Raw genomic sequence first — 21024 nt, forward strand, 5'->3', positions numbered from 1 at the left:
GTGGCAAAAAAAAAAAAAGAAAAAAGTTATGAAAGAAATAAAATAAGAAGGGAAGCTTAAACAGAGTGATGAATATATTGACTACAAACTGAGGACTGTAATTTACTCAATTTCCTGCACACAAGGTACAGAAACTTTTTGTAAAATATCAAAATTAATAAATTAATCAGAAAGACCTAGTGAGTGTTGTGTTACACTAGCCAGGTAGGAAGAAAATGTCAGGAAGCATAATTACTAATGTCACATACAGCAAAAAACTGTCCCCAAATGTAGGTAATGGTACCCTCAAAGTCAACAGTTGGAGGAGAGGCATGGGAGAAGATATAATAAGGCCATCTCTAGATGACAATTCTGAAGCACTAAGGGAAAAGAAAAAAAATGAAAAGAAATCAGCAGGAGTGTGACCCACAGTAATTTTTTAAAAAAACAACTCTATGAGCCCCTGAATATGTAAGAAAAGGATTTAAGACCTTGATGGAGGTAAAAAGAATAAAAAATGCTATAAAAAGGGAGAAAAAGCAAAAAAGCAGTATCCTAAATCCAATGTACCAGTAATTGTAGCACATCCCTCCTAAAAAGTCAAGCAAAGTGGGATGAAGAGAGTGGCATGGACATATATACACTACCAAATGTAAAACAGATAGCTAGTGGGAAGCAGCTGCATAGCACAGGGAGATCAGCTAAGTGCTTTGTGACCACCTAGAGGGGTGGGATAGGGAGGGTGGAAGGGAGACGCAAGAGAGAGGAGATATGGGGATATATGTATATGTATAGCTGATTCACTTTGTTATAAAGCAGAAACTAACACACCACTGTAAAGCAATTATACTCCAATAAAGATGATTTTTAATTAATTAATTAATTAATTAGTTAATTTTAATTTAATTAAATAGACAACCAGCAAGGACTTACTGAATAGCACAGGGAACTGTGTTAAAAAAAAAAAAAAAAGTCAAGCAACGAAGACACTGATATTGGAAGGGGCCTGAAGTGGGGATGGCATTTAGATGTCCAAGGGGAAAATATCAACTCTATCCATGCAGTTCCAAAAGTTCAGAATGTTGAGAAACATCATATTAGTAGCACTTCAAAGTTGTCAGCCTCTGCCAGTACAACTGCAGTTCGGTCGTACTATCTCTTATGCTTTTTGTTCCCTACTCACCTAGATAGCTCTGGCTTGAGATTTCACCATCCAACATACATGGCTCTTCTCCCCGCTCCAAGTTGAAAATGACTTCTGGTTTGGGAACTTGACACCCTAATAACAGGAAATTATAGAATACTTGATTTCAAAGGTCATACAATGAAATATTCCATTTACTTTCCAGAAAAGTTCATGGGGAACAGAAGTATATTCATAATATTGTTAAGAACATAGGACAAAAAATAAGGACAAAACTATTACACACTTCAGATGTCCTGCGGTCTTTAGAAGTCCCACGTACCTCAGAAACCTCACAGATTTCAGAAATTCCACTGAGAAAGAAAATACACTCAATTAGGTACAGCCTTACCCAGCAGAGCTGTGCTTACCAACTGAGATCAAGTTGAAATAGTTTTCCAGCATTACATCCCTGTATAGACTTTTCTGAGCAAGGTCCAACTGTTGCCACTCCTCCCTGCTGAAGTCTACAGTTACATCCTTGAAAGACACTGATCCCTGGAAAAACACATGCTTATTCAATGTAAAGGATCAGGATTGCAGGACAGGAACAAGATATTTAGAAACTTGTTTTTAATAATTTTTAACATGATACAACATATAAGATTCCCACTAAATACCTAAATTTTACATTATTATTTCAAGAAAAAAATAAATATTAAAAGTATCATGCCATTCTTTCTATGGTTCTGATAATATTATGGTGTTTTATTTTGTTTTGTTTTTATCTGTGTGCTGGTTACAAAAGAATAAGCTGTGAAAACTCAACAAGCTGCATACATGATTTGTGCATTCTTTTCTATGTATGCCATATTTCATTAACACTTCACTTAGAATATATCTTCTGCTTTTCACTTTGCACTCATCAATCTACTAAGTCAATTCTTTCTTTAAAAAAGATAAATAAAATAGGCTTTTTTTCCAATTAACTGTGTGGTATTGACATAAGTATAGACGATAGAATTCAATGGAATGTAACCAAGAATCCAGAAATAAACCCTCATATTTATGGTAAACTGATAATTCAACACAGGAGTCAAAACAATTTAAAAGGGGAAAAACAGTCTTTTCAACAAATGGTGCTAGGACAAGTGGACATCCACATGCAAAAAAATGTGGTTGGACTCCTACCTCATGCCATATTAAAAAAATAAACTTAAAATGGATCAAAACACCTAAATGTTCTTAAGTTTTAGCTAAAAAGGGTATATCTTTGTGACATTGGATTTGGCAATAATTTCTTTTTTTTTTTAATAGATCTTTATTGGAGACTAATTGCTTCACAATACTGTGTTAGTTTCTGTTGTACAACAAAGTGAATCAGCTATATGTATACATATATCCCCATATCCCCTCCCTCTTGAGCCTCCCTCCCACGTTCCCTATCCCATCCCTCTAGGTCATCACAAAGCGCCCATATGATCTCCCTGTACTATGCTGCTGCTTCCCACTAGATAAGTATTTTATATTTGGTAGCATATATATGTCAATGCTTAGATATAAAATCAAAAGTACAAGCAACCAAAGAAAAAATTAGGTAAATTGGACTTTATCAAAATTAAAAACTTTGTGTTTAAAAGGATACCATCAAGAAAGTGAAAACACAGGGGGAATTCTCTGGTGGTCCAGTGGTTAGGTCTCTGCGCTTCCACTGCAGGGGACATGGATTCGATCTCTGGTTGGGGAACTAAGATCTCACATGCCCTGCGGCGCAGGCAAAACAAACAAACATATAAAAGGTGTACTTTAAAAAAAGAGAGTGAAAAGACAACCCAAAGACTGGGAGAAAATGTTTGCAATTATATATCTGATAAGGGACTTGTGTATAGAATAGATAAAAAACTCTTACAACTCAATAAAAAGATAAATGATCCAATTAAAAATGGATCAAGAATCTGAATATACATATCTCCAAAGAAGATATACAAATGGCCAAAAAAGCACATGAGAGGGTCTCAATATCTTTAGTCATAAGGGATATTGAAATTCAAATCAAAGAGATACCCCTTCAAATTCACTAAGATGATTATAATTTTAAAAATGCTCTGTTTGTACCTATTTGTATTTTTATTATTATTTTGTAGCAAAATAATAAATGACATTAAAATTTGCATTCTGACATTTAAAAAACTACTTAAATCATTAGTCATTAGTCATCAGAAAAATGTACCCATTAGGATGGCTATAATAAAAAAAAAAAGACACATAATAACAAGTGTTAGTGAGGAAGTGGAGAAACTGGAACCCTCCTACAGTAAAGGTGGGAATGTAAAATGGTGCAGTCACTTTGTAAAACAGTCTGATACTTCCTCAAAAGGAATAATATGACCCAATGGTTCCACTTCTAGGTACATACCCAATAGAAATAAAAACACTTATCCACATGAAACTTGTACAGGAATGTTCATAGTAGCATTATTCTTAATAGTCAAAAATAGAACCAATGCAATGTCTGTCAACTAATGATGAATTTTAAAATGTGGTATATCCATACAAGAGATTATTCAGCCATAACAAGAAATTAAGTACTGATTTATGCTACAATATGGATGAATCTTGAAAATACTATGCTAAATGAAAGAAGCCAGTCACAAAAGACCACATATTATATGATTCTATTTATATGAGATGTCCAAAACAGGCAAACCTATTGAGACAGAAAGAAGACTACTGGTTGCCCAGAGCTAGGGGGAATGGAATGAATTGGGGGGTGGGGGGTGGTGACAGCTAAAAGGTATGAGTCGGAGTAGGGAGGGAAAGAAAATGCTCTAAAACTATGAAAAAGGGTGCACAACTCCATGAATATACTAAAACCCATTGAATGCACACTTTAAATGGGCAATACATATGGTATGTGAAGGAGACCCTTTTGAGGCACTGTCATTTCCAGATGGCATACAATAGTTTGTGGCAGTCCAGTGTTTCTTCCAAGAATAATTATAAATGCCAGATGAAATACTGAAATCATCTGTTTGGAAGTACTGGAAGCTTGTTAGGTACTAAGACTCTCAAGAGAACATTGAAGATTTAAGTTGATGTATGCAGCCACTTTTACACTGGGCATATTTACCAATTCTGGGTGTGGCAAAAGGTGAAAATCCAGCTTTGAACAAGTAGAAGGTTACAGTTGGGTGACAGAGAAACCAGAACTCAAACACATGGCCAATTTTCCCCTCAGGACATCTGCCAAATTCTAGGGCTGTATGGGCAGAAGACTAAACACTTAAGCAGAATAGCCTCTGAAAAGCAAAGCAAAATTTTAGTAGTCTGGTAAGAAGACAGAGTTGGCATCTATCAGGAGGAGGGTCCACAGAGGACAAACCGGGCTCTCAGCTGAAAATCCTAGATGGCCAGAGTGAACCAAAGGTAGACTATTATTAGGGCTTCAACTCAGCCTTGATTCAGCATAACATTGTGACTGACTGGATAAAGATGTTCATCTTCTACTCTATCTGCTCAGGGAAAGACGAATCCACTATTGAGAAAGATATCATAATCTAGATCTTCTACAATGCTTTATACATGTTTTGATACAATAAAAGAAATCCTATGCCTATCAAAAAACAGGACTAAATATCCAAAACCAGAGGAAAAAAATTCAAAAGAAACAGTCCTACTGTGCTTTGGAGTTAGAAGAAAAGATGGAGAATTTCATTAGAAAAAATGGGACTTATAATAAAGATATCAAATGAAAACTGAAAAATTCAGTATCTAAAATTAAGAACTGAGAGAGGTTTAATAGCAGAGTACAGAATTACTGAAATAGAAGACAAGCAAACAGAAAATATCCAAACCAGACCACAGAGTTTTTTTTTAAATAAAATAAACACAAGTGCATGTGACGTATCACATGTACAACACAGTGAAAAGGAATAACATATTGTAGTCTGAGAAGATAAAGAGGGAGAATATGAGGCAGAAGCAAAATTTGAAAAAGTAATGGTGAATGACAGCAACTCAAAGATTCAAGAACTTTCTCAAATCCCACTTTACAATACTGTAAATACTGACTATGCAAAAACAGTAACAGTAATACCTTGTGAAGTTTAAAATATGTGTAGAATTTAAATGCAGCAAATGGAATTAAGGTGTTTTAGTATCTACTGAGAAGGAGGCAAGGTAATAATGAGTTAAAAATGGATATTGTAATATCTAGGGAAACAAATAAAAGAATGTATAACAAGCAAGTTAACAAAATAAAAATTAAAATTCTGACTAATCTAAAAGAAAGTCAAGAAAGGAATGTAAAAATAATATTAAACAGACAGTTCAAATATAAAACTAATAAAAGTGGATATAGAACTTCCCTGGTGGTGCAGTGATTAAGAATCTGCCTGCCAATGCAGGGAACATGGGTTCAAGCCCTGGTCCGGGAAGATCCCACAAACCGCAGAGCAACTAAGCCCTCGAACTACAACTACTGAGCCTGCGTGCCACAACTACTGAAGCCTGTGTGCCTAGAGCCCATGCTCCACAACAAAGAGAAGCCACCACAATGAGAAACCTGGGCACCACAACGAAGAGTAGTCCCCGCTCGCCACAACTAGAGAGAGCCCATGCACAGAAACGAAGACGCAACGCAGCCAAAATAATTAATTAATTAATTTAAAAAGAAAGAGAGAAAGAAAGAAAACTGGATATAAATTCAAGTATATCAGTAATTGCATTAAATGTAAATAAACTAAACAATCAAATTAACAGCAAAGATTGAGACTTCCAGTTCAAAAAAAAAAAAAAAGTTAAATGCATTCCACCCTATTCATCCTGCTAAATGCCTAAATACCTAGGTTTTTTTCTAAAAACCTAGAAAAATATATAAGCATCTATCCACACCCTTGACTTTCTCTCAAGAGCATACTTTCCTACAGTGAAACTAATTTTAGCATCTTTTGGAATCTTGATAGCCCCAAAATTTCCCAAAACATCAAGTATAGTTCCTTTTTGCTCAACAGTTCTTCCTTCAATCTATCTCTTAACATTCATATTTTACTATAAGCAGGAAGAAGAAACCAGGCTACATCTTCAACCTTTTGCTTGAAAATCTCCTCAGAGAAAAATACAAGTTCATCATTGACAAATCTGCTTTTCACATAACTACAGGACAAAATTCAGCTAAGCTTTCTGCCACTGTATAAGAGAGATGTCCTTTTCCTCTAGTTTCCAGTAACATGTTCCTCATTTCCTTCTAAGTCTTCAGCAGCAGCACCATTAACACCCATATTTCTATCAATAGTCTGTTTATAATAATTGAAATATTCTCTAAAACAATATAACTTTTTTCCTAGTGTGCTCCTCACTTCATTCTGAGTCCTCTAGCAGAGTTAACATTCATATTTCTATTATCAGTCTGTTTGAGGAATTCTAGGCTCTTGCTATTATACTCTTCAAAATTTTTACAGTTTCTATCCATTACCAAATTCCAAAGCCATTTGACATTTTTGGGTATTTGTTACAGCATCATTCCACTTCCAGGTACCAAAATCTGTAATGGTTTCCTATTGCTGCTGCAACAAATTGCCACAAACTTAAAACACAAATTTATTATCTTACAGTTCTGGAGGTCAGAAGTTGAAAATAGGTCTTACTGGGCTAAAATCAATGTGTTGGATGTACTCCTTCTGGAGGCTATAAGGGAGAATCCATTTCCTTGTCTTATCTGACTTCTAAGAAGTTAGTGGTCCCTTCCTCTATCTTCAAAGCCAGCAGAGTAGCATCTTCAAATCTCTCCTTGACTCTGACCCTTCTGCCTCCCTCTTTCACTTATAAGGACACTGTGATTACACTGGACCCTCCCAGATAACCCAGAACAATCACCCCATCTCAAAATCCTTAACTTAATCACATCTACAAAGTCCCTATTGTCATGTGAAGTAACATATTCACGGGTTTCAGGAATTAGGATGTGGATACCTTTGGGGGTTATTATTCTGCCTACTACATCCAGTAAGAAAGATGGGAGAGTAAAAGTAAAAAGAATGGCTTAAAATTTCTGAGTAAAAGTGACTTACAATCTAGAATTAGCTATGAAATTACTGAGGGTAAAATAAAAATATTTCCGGACATGCAAGGTCTCAAAAAATTTACTTTCCACACAATACTTTCTAGAGAGCTACTGGAAAATATTCTCTAAAAATGAAAGCATAAATCAGGAAAGAGCCAGAAAGCAAGAGCTCCAATACTTGAGAGACATGAAAGGAATTCCTAGTATCATGCCAAAGGGAGACCCCCAAGTCAGTGGATGAGTATCAAACAGAGAGCAACTTCAAGCAGGTCAAAGACTCTAAAGGAAGCTTCTTTCAACAGCTGAAATAAATACCTATATTCTGGAGCCAAATTGCTTGGGTTTTACTTCTGGCTTCACCACTTACTAGCAGTGTGACCCAGGGCAAGTTACTTCTCTGTGGATCTGTTTCCTTCTCTGTAAAATGAGGATAATGATTATAGATACCTCAAAGGGGTTATGATTAAATCAGTTAATAGAGAGTGTTTATAGTGCCTAGCATATAGTAAGCACTATATTAATGTTTGTGATTACTGTTATTATCTAATATATTTTAACATATTGAGAAGATATTTATATACCTGGGAAGAATGTGAACTTGAATTAGTGATCCAAATATGGAAAATGAAACAAATGATTCAACCAAACAATAATAAATTCCAGGTAAAACAAAAAATAGTGCATAAAAGGTAAAATAAATGGTTCAGCTGTGAATATAATTAAAATAATCATAATAATAAATACAGCCTATTGATTTACCCAAAATTATGATATACCTATATTAGAAGGAGGGGAAGAAGAAATGTGCACATAAGTGTTGAAGCCTTAAGTGTCTGAAAGAGAGTTAAATCCCTATTTTCCATTGTGCTAAGTCAGTAGAAACTGCCTAAAGCTGAAAACCAAAAGGTACCAATATAAACATGTTATTTAGACATAGGAACATAAATACTAAAAAAATTAGTTCAGTTGAGTTCAGTGTGATGTGATTACCTTTATGAAGCTGCAATTTGAGGGATAAGAGAGCAGCTAACAGGTGTTTTGTTATTTTTTTAAATGAAGCTTCAAAAAACTATTTGATTGAGTAAACATATCTATAACCTTAATGATACTCAAAATTAAATATTTACTTTTAAAAGTTAAAATGCAAAGAACAAAGAGGTAAAAAAATTGAAAAAAAGAAAGACCATGCTTAATATATAAATAACTCCTCCTTTTAAAAAAAATTCAGTGAACTGACTTCGACCCCTGGAAAAACAGGGTAGATGCACTTGTCCCTATTCACCCACTAAGTACATCTAGTAACCATAGACATTATCCATAAAGCAAACATAAGAAGACTGAAAGCTTAAAGAAAAAAAAGCAAACTGTCTAGGGACCTCAGGAACCAAGGAACTATACAGCATGAGTTTCCTGAAGTCTATTGACTCATACAGCCCTGACCAAGTACTAGAAAAGCCTACAACCCAGAAACACCAACAAGGGCACAACAAAAAAACTCAAAGAAAAGTCTGCTCTCTCTAGCTAAAAGACCAGGAAAGGGGCAATCTAGAAAGACAGAAAACCTTTAGGCAAAACATGCTCCAGCCAAACATAACAAATAAACAGAAAACTCTGGGCCTGATCCCATGCCCATTAGCAAAGACCCAGTGGGTAGCTTAGATTCCCACTCTTGCCTGGCTGAACAGAGGGGCCCCATCACACTCCAATGGAGTGGTATGGAAAAAGAAAAAAACCAAGTGGAGTTTTGGGACTTTCATCCATGCATAGCAGTAATGAAAGAAAAAATTAGAACAATATCCCTCCTAAACATGATACAAAATCCTTAAAAAATATACTAGCAAATACAAATATATAAAAAGAAGTGTATGTCATGACCAAGTGGAAATTATTCAGAGGTTGCAAGGAAGGCTCAATATGTGAAAATCAATCAATGTAATCTACCGCAGCAATTAGCTAAAAAGGAAAATCACCTGACCATGTCAACTGATGCAGAAAAAGCAACTGACAAAATTCAACATCCATTCACTCAAAACTTTGCTTCACAAGGTGGTCCTTGAACAAGCAGCACTAACATCCTGTGGGAATCCCAGTCCTATTAAATCAGAATCTGGAGTCATGTGCAAGTGTGAGAAGCACTGCTTTGTAAGTCACTATAGAAAACCTGTTAGTACACTTCTAACAGGGTTGTTAAAGACACTGTCCTATCTCCATTCATCTGAAGAGCTATCAAAAATTTTCTCAAACATCAAGAACCAGGAAATAGTTACTATAGATGAAATAAATTACTTTTCAACGATATAAACCATGTATTTCACTTCCATCATTGCTATGTCTTTCAGGAAGATCAGAGGCAATTTTACAGTTCAAAGTTCATAACTGTGTGAAGCCACACAACTCACATATACCTATAATCCAAGCTTGACTTGGAGTTGATAATCTCTTCTTTACTTTCTCTGATCTTAGTTTTCATTTATTTATACTTACACATTTACTATATGGGTTAATAGATGCCTCCTAAAATCCACTAAAAAATAAAGAAAGCAACAAATAAATACATGAACAAATAAGAACTCACCAGGGACTTGGTCATTTCTGGTTCTTCTGGGAAAGGAGCAGAGATCTGAAAAAACAGATTGACAGAGGGACAGATGAGAGAAGGAAGTGTGTCAATGGCACACATGGACATATACATCATTTAGTGTCCATGCAACTGACCCAAAAACTTATTTCTAGAACTACATCATAAAAAAATCATCCTGTGTTGCACAAAGATTTAAATCCAGTAGTTTTACCACAGCTAATACCAAAAAAGAAAAAAAAAGTTTAGAAACATCTTGATAACAATAATTGTGGACAGCTTTAAATACTTTATAGGGCATCCATAGACATAATGTCATGTAAAATTAAACTACTGTAGAAAAATATGTTAAAATGTTAAGTAAAAATAAAAATATGTACCAAACAGTATGAGTCCATTTTCATTGAACAATATGTGTGTACATACACACATACATGAATGCATTAATGCACATAGAGAAAATTATCTGGAAGGAAATATATGTTAACAGATATAATATTTGGGTGATGGTAAAATTATAAGTAATTTGAATGTTTATATTTTTCTTATTTGTTAGTAAAAAGCAAAGTAACTTTTTAATGATTTAGCTTTGAGCTTCTGTGACCAGCCCATCAGAAGTAGTGAGAACATCCATAAGTAAGACCAAAAAAGGGAGACTGCTAGCTTTTTCACTGTTCTTTGCTTACAGTTCTTTTGGGGGTGGGGGGGCCACACCCCGCGGCTTGCGGGATCTTAGCTCCCAGAACAGGAATTGAACCTGGACCCAGCAGTGAAAGTGCTGAGTCCTAACCACTGAACCACCAGGGAATTCCCTCTTCCCATTCTTAAAAGGGAACTGTCAATGGAAACTTTGTCTTAACTACAATATAGTAAGTGGATTTGGTTCTAGTTAATAACAAACCTTAAGACCTAAGTCACTTACTGACTGAAGCCACTGTTTTCCAATTTTTTTATTGAGTTTTCTAACATAAAGAGTTGAATTATTAGTACAAGAAATACACATATACCTTCCATCTAGTTTCAACAATTAGTATTTTGCCATACTTGTTTAATCTTTCTATATACACATATAGTTACATGTAAATGCATACATATATATGAGTATACTAGTGTATATACATTTTTTTTTTTGGCTGAACTATTTGAAAGTTGCAGATGTCATGACACTTCATGCCTAAATTCATAACATCAATCTCCTAAAAGATTATTATCATGCCTGAGAAAATTATTAGCAATTCTATAACACTTTAATATTCAGCTCATATTCAAAATTCCCAGTTACTCAAAAAAACCTTTTCTTGTTGTTTTGTTGAAAGCATGTTCCAATCAAGACTCATACATTGGGGACTGTGTCCCTTTTACCCTAGACCTATCCTCCTCAGTATCTTTTTATGATGGACTTTTAAAATTTTTGCTTCTAACGTACACTTTCTAATATAAACAACATTTTGGTTACTTCTTTGCTAATTTTTTTGTGTGGTATAACTTATGTAAAGTACATGAATATTAAGTATACAGCATTTTCCCCTATTTTTCACATCTGCCATCCAGATCAAGAGAGAGAACATTTCTAGCACCTTTGGAAAGTATTAGGGAATCAAACCATTGTTTTTGAAACTTGTCAAAAAGCAAAAGAGTCAGTCAAGCATAACCAAACACTTCATGAATGAATTTCTTTTTCTGCTTATATAATTATTCCAGCTACAAGTTGCCAACTAAAAATTGGCACTTGCCATCTGCCTCTACAAGGGTTAAGCCACTAGCCCCTGCAGTTGCTGACCTTCAACACATCCTGAAAGGAGTTCAGGGTGGAGATCAGGAATGAGGCACTTGATGCTCTGGCAAAAACTGGCAGAACAGCCCTGCAGATAGTAAGATATTTTCAGGAGAATATTTTATGAGCCCAAATTCTTGCATCTTCTCATATCTAGAAAGGCATTAAAATCATTAACAGAGACATCTGCTCCTTGTGACTAGCAGCAACCTTCACAGGACTAGCAGCAAGACTTTGCTAAAATGTGTGCTTGACTGTACGTACCACCCCCTTCACCTGAATCATATATAATACTGACCCTCTCTCCTACCTCTCGGAGCAGTTTCTCAGAGCTATATAAAACAGTCTCCTGGGCTATAGTCCTCATTTTGCCCCAAACAAGACAACTCTCAACTCTCACATTATGCATTTTTTTAAGTCGACAAAGTAAAGGAATGGTAGAAATAGAAACGTCCATTTTGCACACATAATGAAATATGGATCTAAGAAACAATCATCAATGGCTGCTCACATCACAAAACAGATAACCGGACATTATGTGCCTCCTGATCAAGTATATCACCTGGGAAGTAGTCTTGCTCCCCAAAAAACAAAAACAAAAAAAGGAATCTGAATTTGATCAAGCCTCTAAATCTTACCAATCCAATCCACATAAAACGATACTTCAAAATGTATTGTAATTTTTTAAGGTGTGATAATAGCACCATGGCTATTTTTATTAAAGGAATTTTACATATTGAAATATTTATGGATAAAATGACAAAATCTTTGAGATTTGCTTCAAAATAATCCAGCAGAAGAGAAGAAATGTTGGAGGAAGGGATAGATGACAAATGACTGGGCATGAGTTGATAATTGTGAAAACTGATGGGTAATTGCGGCGTGAGGGCTTCTCTCTAGTTGTGGCGTGGGGTTTTTCTCTTCTCTAGTTATGGCACGTGGGCTCCAGAGCACATGGGCTTTGTAGTTTGTGGCACATGGGCTCTCTAGTTGAGGCGCACAAGCTCAGTAGCTGTGGTGCACGGGCTTAGTTGCCCCGTGGCATGTGGGATCCTAGTTCCCTGACCAGGGATCGAACCCACATCCTCTGCATCAGAAGGCGGATTCTCTACCACTGGACCACCAGGGAAGTCCCCTAAATGAAGCTTCTTTATACTACTTTCTCTACATTTGTATTTTTTTAATTTTCATAGGAAAAAAGTTTTAAAAAGTCATTTTTTAGATAACATCAGCTGAAAAAAATGCACAACCTAAAAGGTGAGAATTATATTTTATTCGGCGGACTTGCTGAGAACTAAAGCCCAGGATGCAGCCTCTCAGATAGCTCTGAGGGACTGTTCCGAAAAGGTAAGGGAGGAGCCAGGATATATAGGAGTTTTTACACAAAAAAAAATAGGTAGTTGGAACATGAAAAGATTACTGTTAAAGAAAATCCACTGTAATGGCCTATATGGGAAAAGAATCTTAAAAAAAGTGGATATATGTATATGTATAACTGATTCACTTTGCTGTACACCTGAAACTAACACAACATTGTAAATCAACTATATCCAATAAAAATTTTTAAAAAAGAAAAGAAAAGAAAAAGAAAATCCAGACATCTCAAGTTAATGAATTTAGCAGTTCTCTATGTATGGGAAGATTCGAGAGTCTGGGCTCATTAAATCATGGCTTTGATATGCACCTTAAATATCTAGGGCCAGTATCCTGGTTTTTTCCATCCTGAATCCCCTCAGGGTGCACAGTTGGGGGCGAGTGCAGTGGCTGATGGATTGTTGACCACAACATCCTTTGTTTACTGATACGGCAGGTGACAACTTTCTTTGTCCACAATAATCAGAGAACTCTGACTACAGATTGAATATCAGATGACATTAGGGAGTTACTGTAACTTTTGTTAGGTGAGTAATGGCCTGGGGGTTATGTGGGGGGGGAAAGTCCACATCCGTTGGATTTGCATGCTAAAGTATTTGTGGGTGAAATGACATGGTATCCAAGACTTGTTTTAAGATATTCTAACTAAAACAAAGCAAGTGAGAAGAGATAGGTGAAACAACACTGGCAAATAGTTGATAATTATTGAGACTGGGTGATGAGGGCATTTGTAGGTTCATTACAACATTTTCTCTACTTTCCTGTATGTTTGAAATTTTCTATAATAAAAACTTAAAAAAATAAATCCTCTCCCACTACAGGGAACAGCCTTGGAGTACATGACATGAGCCATGCATTGTTCACATTGCAAAGGATCATGCTTTGTTTCAGCAAGTCCACCTCTGAGAAGATTCGTACTTCTGGGCTTCCCCCTCCCCACTCGCAGGAACTGTCACATTTCTGCCAAGCCAGGATTTGAACTGGATATGGAATCTATGAGACAAGCTCTTTTTGGCTGGCATGTTCACAATGAGCCTCACCTCTGTGTTTTCTTAAAACTCCAATCTTCCCAGGAACCCTAAGTTGAGTGAGGGTCCAAAGACTGCCAGTGATTATCGGGCGAAGTTGGGCTGGAGTCTGAAAAAATGATCCTGAAGGCTCAACTAAGTGGTCTGACCTCAGGGCTCTGTGGAAACACAAAGGGATCCTGACAGACAGAGTGCCACTCAGTGACAGCCTCTCAGCTGTCCTCCCAAGAGTGCATCAAACAGCGTGGAACAGGGTGGCACAGGGGAAATATATGAGGTGTGGAGCCAAATCAATGTACATTTGAATCCCAGGTCTTCCACCTTCTAGCTGTGACAATCTGAAGAACTTACTTCAGTCTCAGTTTCCTCATCCTTATAAGATAAACAAACCAATTTTATAATATTTGAAAAGCACTCAGTCCATGTGTGGCACATAAGTGCTTGTTAAATATTAATTACTGCTATTATTACAAAATCAGTAATCCACATAGAATGCAATTACTGTATCAAACATTATCTGACTTCACCAGCCCCTCAAGTCATCACCAACCGTGACACTCAGTTCCTCACTCCCACTCCTCAATCTGCTTACTACAACTGTCAACTGCTGCACACTGACCTCACCCCAGTAGCCATTACTCACACATCAGAATCACTGGTTCCCTTGTCCTGCTTTCCACAGGCCGCAATTGAGGCAGAAGATAGATGGGTTCCAGGCTAGACGTTTACAACTAGCCTCTGTTTATATTTCTTGAGGCAAGAAATAGATGGGCTCCAGGTTAGACATTTACAGCCAGCTTCCTGTTTACACTTCCAGATAGAAATAACACAGGAACAGGGTAAACAGCTGCACTTTGCCTCCAGTGGACACTTTAAGATAACAGTAATGGCAGGGGCAGATAGGAGCTGAGTCCTGCCCAGATAAACGATAAATAGACCACATATTTCTCATGTTTGAGGTCAAGGAGACCTCCCCAACTACACATGCATAGAAAGGCTCCTCAGGGGTCAAAAAAGGGAGGGGGCGCCACCCCATAATAGGTGGTGTCAACCTTCCCACAGGTTTCTGCACTGGAATCCACCTTGGCAAAAAGATGTGCATGCATGTGACGGTGGGACCTAGGATAGGTCAGGTGTGGAAAAAGAAGTGAGATAACTGGTCAAAGATAAGAAAAGATCCAGACGAAATGCCTTATATAAATGATTTAACCACCTCTTTACTTCACTCCTCCTCATTAGGGAGGACGCCCATACTCTTTCTCTCCGGGTGTGTATCTCTGCCTTGCTTCTGTCTTAACTACACAAACTGTTTCTCTGTCTCTCCCATATGTTGTGCTGTGTCTCTAATAATAAACTTTGTACCTGTTTTTACGGTTTCTGCCTCCTTGAAACATTCTTGCTTTCAAACGGGGCAAGAGCCAGGGAAACTTTGCCCTTGCTGGTCTAGGGGCTAGGATTCTTGGTTTTCATCCAGGCTACCCAGGTCCAATTCCTGGGCATGGAACTAGGATCTCGCTTCAAGCCACCACTCACTGCTGTCTCCATGAGATCGCAATCACTCATTCTATAGTCCCTGATCACAGAACCTCCAACATCTCTACCTCATGGTCCTGGTTCTACATCAATCATGCCCTGAAAAGGAAAAACTCCTCTTGTGTGTTTTTCCTCTATTCTCAACACTTCTGGCCACCAAGTGTGTGTGTGTGTGTGTGTGTGTTGTGTGTGTTGGGAGGAGGGGTCCCCAAACCAAGCAATTCTACAACACCAGCTGAGTGTCCTACAATTTAACTCAGTTCTGACACCATCTACTTAAGAGTTAGCACTAGATCACACAGGTTAAGGGCTTAGTCCTATGAGACTGTCCCACCCCAACTTCAGATGCCAATCACAAGTTCAGGTTGTTACTTGTGCTCTGACCAATTGGTTATAATCAGAGGTTCCCATGACCTCCTCCTCAGTCTCCATTAATTTGCTAGAGCAGCTCATAGAACTCAAGAAAATATTTTACTTATTAGATTACCAATTTATTATAAAAGAATATAACTCAGAAACAGCCAGGTAGAATAGAAGAGATGGTTATGGCAAGATACGTCAGAAGCAGTGCATCACTCTCCCAGAATCTCCACATGTTCAATCCAGAAACTCTCCAAAACCCACCCTTTTGGGTTTTTATGGAGGCTTCACTATGTACAAATGATTGATTAAATAACTGGCCATTGGCGACTGATTCAACCTCCAGCCAGGGAGTGGGTTTCAAGTTCTAAAACTCTAATAATTTGCTTGGTTCCCCTGGCAACCAGCCCCCATCCAGCAATTCACTAGGGGCTTTCCAAACATCACTTCAGGTGTGGTTGAAAGGAACTTTTTATAGCAAAAAACTCCCACTAATTTCACACTATCCCTTTGGTGCTATTTCAAGACACAGGAACAAAAGAAGCCCCTATAGCCCTTATCACTTAGGAAATTATAAAGGCATTAGGAGCTATATGCTGGGAACTGTGGATGAAAACCAAAATATATATTTCATATTATATCACAATACCACATGTACCAATAACTGGCCTCCACACTTTTATCACTACTGTCGACTGAAAAAAAAATGCACAGGCTAAAAGGTGAGGATTATTATTTATTCGGCAGACTTACTGAGGACTTAAGCCCAGGATACAGCCCCTCAGATAGCTCTGAGGGACTGTTCCAAAGAGGTAAGGGAGGAGCCAGAATATACATGAGTTTTTGCAAAACAAAACAAAACCAAAACCATCTAATTGGAACATCAAAAGATTACTGTCAATTAAAGAAAATCCAGACATCTCCAGTTAATGAATTTAGCACTTTCCTATATATGGGAGATGCAAGAGTCTGGGCTCACTGAAATCATTCCTTTGACATGCATCTAACTATCTAGGGCCAATATCCTGCTTTTCCCCATTCTGGATTCCCCTCTGGATGCACAGTTGGGGGTGGCTGCAGTGGCTGATGGCTTGATAGCCACACCATCCTTTGTTTACTGAAATGGCAGGCAGTGTTCTTTGTCCACACTACCCACAATGCATCTCCATCAGTGATCCCAAGACTGCAATTCCAGACATACCTGCACCTGCGATGGACTCTGAGAAATCACCCAAGGACTCCTACCACTATCCACACCATTCACTAGGCCTACACCATTAGCCTTTCCAACAAATTTACATGCAAACACGCACACCAGTTGGAGCTCAATCAGTGAACAAACCTAGGAATATTCTTGAATTTTAAAGGTAAATTTTAAAATCTAAAACACATCTAAATCTAAATCATGTGTGAAAGAACAGATTATTTACAGAAAAAGAATTAAGAAGATCAAGATGCCCCATCTGCAGTAATGAAAGCTAACTGACATCAGAAGCAGCATCTAAAGAACCACTTCTCTGTTAGGGCCAAAGACATTTTCAGAAATAAAACACTTGCAGAATATCTCTTATCATTACCTGAGGAAAATACCCACAAAAGTATTCCAAACCAATGTAAAATAAATCAGATGAGAAACAGCAAATAGAAAAATTGTTCAGCAATAATTTTTGCAAGAGATATATAATTATTAAAAAAAGATGATGACAATGTGATAAGGAGGCCATTAAATGGAAAATTAATAATACTATCCTATGACAAAACATTTCTAACTATCTCAGGAAAAAAACAGGAGTTATCTGGGGTGTAGAATGGAAACAATGAACAGAAATTTCATCAACCCAATAAAAGTATGAAAAAGGAAAAGAAAATGAGTTAAAATAAATAGTAAACATTAAAACAGAAGGTATAAAAATCAGGTAAATCATTATTACACTAAACTGAAAAGGTAAAATTATCCTATTGACAAACAAAGACTAGGTTATAGGTTGGATTTGAGAAAACCAAAATGTATCTATTATAAGTAGTTAACCTAAACAATGAGGCAAATAGAAATATAAAATAAAGCCCTGGGCAAAGGTAAATCATCCAAATGAAATGAATGTGAAAGCAGGGATAGCAATATAAATACCAAAGTGAAATTCAAAATTGAAATTGTTTTTTGTTGAAAAGAGGGATCCTATAATAATAGCATCCAATAAATGAAAAAAATGATACAATATGCATTAACCATTAGGTTTATGCACGTCTCTCCCCCAAACACACACAAATAAAGCTAGCAAAAAAGCACATAGAACTACAAAGTGAATTATTAGTGAGAGATTACTATTATACCTTTTTCAGAATGTGATGAATCAAGTAGACCAAAAATAGGAAAGAAAAAAACTTGAAAAATACGAACAGGCTATATTTAATATACATTAAGAGAAGTTTGTACCACACAAACAGAAAACATACTTTCTCCTATAGCCATTGAACAAAGTTCAATGTAACTTGTGTAACTTGTCTTCAAGGAAAATCTTGATAAATTTTTAAAAGTTGAGACTTTGTAGTCTACAGTTTATGACAATATAATAAAATTTAAAATAAACAATTAAAACATATCAATAATTTGGGAATGAAGAAACTCCAATAACTCAGGATCAAAGTGGAACATCAAACTGAAATTATACATTTCAAAGATAAAGATGTATATAAAAGAAACTTTATACCTCTAAACGTATCCAGTATAAAACTGGGAAAATAAGGGAAAGAATGACAATTTACATAAAACGGAGATAAAAGAGAAACTATCTAAAAAGAAAAAGATAAAATTAATATAAAAACAGTAGAGAGTATAAACACAATTGGTACTTCAAAATGACCAGTAAAGTAAACCTTGAGATGACTGATAGTAAAAAAGGGAAAGAAAAATGATACATAAATATTATGAATGACACAGTAGCTACTAATCTGGATATGGAAGGGATCAAAATAAGGTAAATTGAAATGCAACCCCATATATTTTTTAAATCTCTAGCAAAGTGTACCATGATAACGATAAAGAAAATTTTCACATATTGAGGTATGGGGAAGTCATTCTGGATTATACATGATTCTGCCTGAACTTGCGTGAACACACACAGCACATCTGCTTTAACCATTAAAGTAAAGAAGTCTGTTTCGAAGATAAAAATAAATAACTCCCTTCCCATGGCATCCCCTTCCTAGACACCAGGGTCCTGCTGTCTCACTTTATATGTACTAAATCTGGTGCTCTTAAAACCTTGAAGGAATATATCCCTGTCATGTTTGATGTATGATTTTTGTTCTGATAAGGTATAAGACTATGTTGAAAATCATGCTTCAACCCAGCTCTTTCTCAGAGCCTTCTGAGACGCTATCTCCTGGGCTACAGTCCTCAGTTTGGCTCAAATAAAACTCTTTTCTACTCCTATTATGATTATTTATTGATTATTTCCATCGACAACTTTTAAAATATCAGGAATAGAAACAAACCAGTAAGCAGAAAAAAGAGAGGAAATCAATGAAGATCTAGCATCCTTCCCCCTCAGAGCCTTCATTACTCAGGCCCCACAGTTATCCTCCCCACCCCCCACAGACTCCGGGAATCCGTCCAGAGATCCAACATCAAAGATCCCACAGACCCCATCACTCCTCCTGGGAATCCACCATCATAGACCCCATCACTCCCACCCCATGTCTCCGCGGATCCACCATTAAAGACCCCACTATCAATCTGCCGGGAAGCCACCATCAAGACCACACCGACCCCTATTATTCCATCCACTGACCGCCTCCATCACTGACCCGATTGTTCTTCACGGACATCAGAGACACCTCTTCACTCAGCCCTCGGAAACTCCCGGCACTCACCAGCCCCTCACCCACGCTCTTTCAAGACAGTGGTCATTTAATCACTGGAACGGCAACAGCACCCACTTCCTTCTTCTGGATCCCTCCCTGTCCTTGCGGAATTCCTTAGGCGCCTCCTGGGTGTGCGCATGCTCAGTAGCAGCTTCTTTGCCAAAACTTGCCAGTATCCAACATGGCGCTCTGCTGAACCCCGCCCCTCTCTAAATGTCTTAAATTTGAAGTCATTATGGCTGCGCCCCTGTAGTCACTCAGGCCTGTGGGCGGCCATGTTGAAGTGACGTAGACTTGTGTGTAGTTAAAGAGTTGTCAGGAGGAAAGGTGGACCAGAGGTATGTATCCTGGAATTAAACCAGGAACAACCCAGAGTTCTGGGTGACCAGAGTCAGTCACCCCAAGCAGCCCCAGGCCTTTCCCCTACTCCTGTGGCTTCAAACACCGTCAAACAATAATATCTAATCAGCAATTATTAAACACTCCACCCCCAAACAGTAGAATAAACATTCTATGCAAGCACCTATAGAGCATTTACCAAGGGATACCATAAGCTGGGCTGTAAAACAAATCTTATCAAATTTAATAGAACTGAAATCTTAGAGAGTATTGATGGAAATAATCAGTAAACAGTCTAACACAGGAATATAAAAGAATTTTATTTGAGCCAAACTGAGAACTGTAGCCCAGGAGACAGCTTCTCAGATAGGTCTGAGGAACCACTCCCCTGAAGCATGGTTTTTAGCATAAGCTTAAACCTTAACAGAACAAAGAGCATACATCAAATATGACAGGGGTATATTCCTTCAAGCTTTCAAAAGAGACAGATTTATTACATATACAGCAAGACAGCAGGACCCTGGTGTCTGGAAAGGGAACTTTATCTTCGAGGGAGTGTTAACACTGGATGCTATAGGATGGGAGTTATTTATCCTTATCTTTGAAACAGACATTCTTTGCCTTAATGGTTAAAGCAGATGCGCTGTGTGTACTTGACAGGCCATGAGTCAGGCTGCTTTAGTTCACCCAAAGTTCAGGCTGAACCATGTATAAGCCAAAATGAATTCTCCATACCTCAGTATGTGAAAATTTTCTCCATCAGGAGTATGTTCCCTGGACACAATAGAATCAAACAAGAAATCAGTAACAGAAAGACAATGGGAAATTAACACTTGTAAATTAAACAACACAATTCTAAATAATCCATGGGTCAAAAGAGAAGACTCAAGGAAATTTTAAAAATATATTGAAATGAATGAAAGTGGAAAAAAAATGTATCAAAATTTGTACTTTGCAAGTAAAGTAGTGGTGAGAGGAATTTTATACTGCTAAATGTTTACATTAGAAAAG

General features: G+C 37.1%; 1 protein-coding gene across 1 annotated transcript in view; it reads right to left on the reverse strand.

Moving 5' to 3' along the window:
* Positions 1-19789, reverse strand: part of ZNF484 (zinc finger protein 484) — a 28712-nt gene extending 8923 nt beyond the window's left edge. Inside the window, exons 1-5 of the mRNA XM_036856020.1 lie at positions 19684-19789; positions 10122-10207; positions 9739-9783; positions 1534-1660; positions 1163-1258 (exon numbers count right to left, since the gene is read on the reverse strand). Coding sequence (XP_036711915.1) covers positions 1163-1258; positions 1534-1660; positions 9739-9783; positions 10122-10145 — 292 coding nt within the window. The 5' untranslated portion in view covers positions 10146-10207; positions 19684-19789. The remainder of the gene's footprint in view (positions 1-1162; positions 1259-1533; positions 1661-9738; positions 9784-10121; positions 10208-19683) is intronic.
* Between the last annotated feature and the right edge of the window lie 1235 nt (positions 19790-21024).

Source organism: Balaenoptera musculus, chromosome 6, assembly GCF_009873245.2.
Source record: "Balaenoptera musculus isolate JJ_BM4_2016_0621 chromosome 6, mBalMus1.pri.v3, whole genome shotgun sequence".
Taxonomy (NCBI): Eukaryota; Metazoa; Chordata; class Mammalia; order Artiodactyla; family Balaenopteridae; genus Balaenoptera; species Balaenoptera musculus.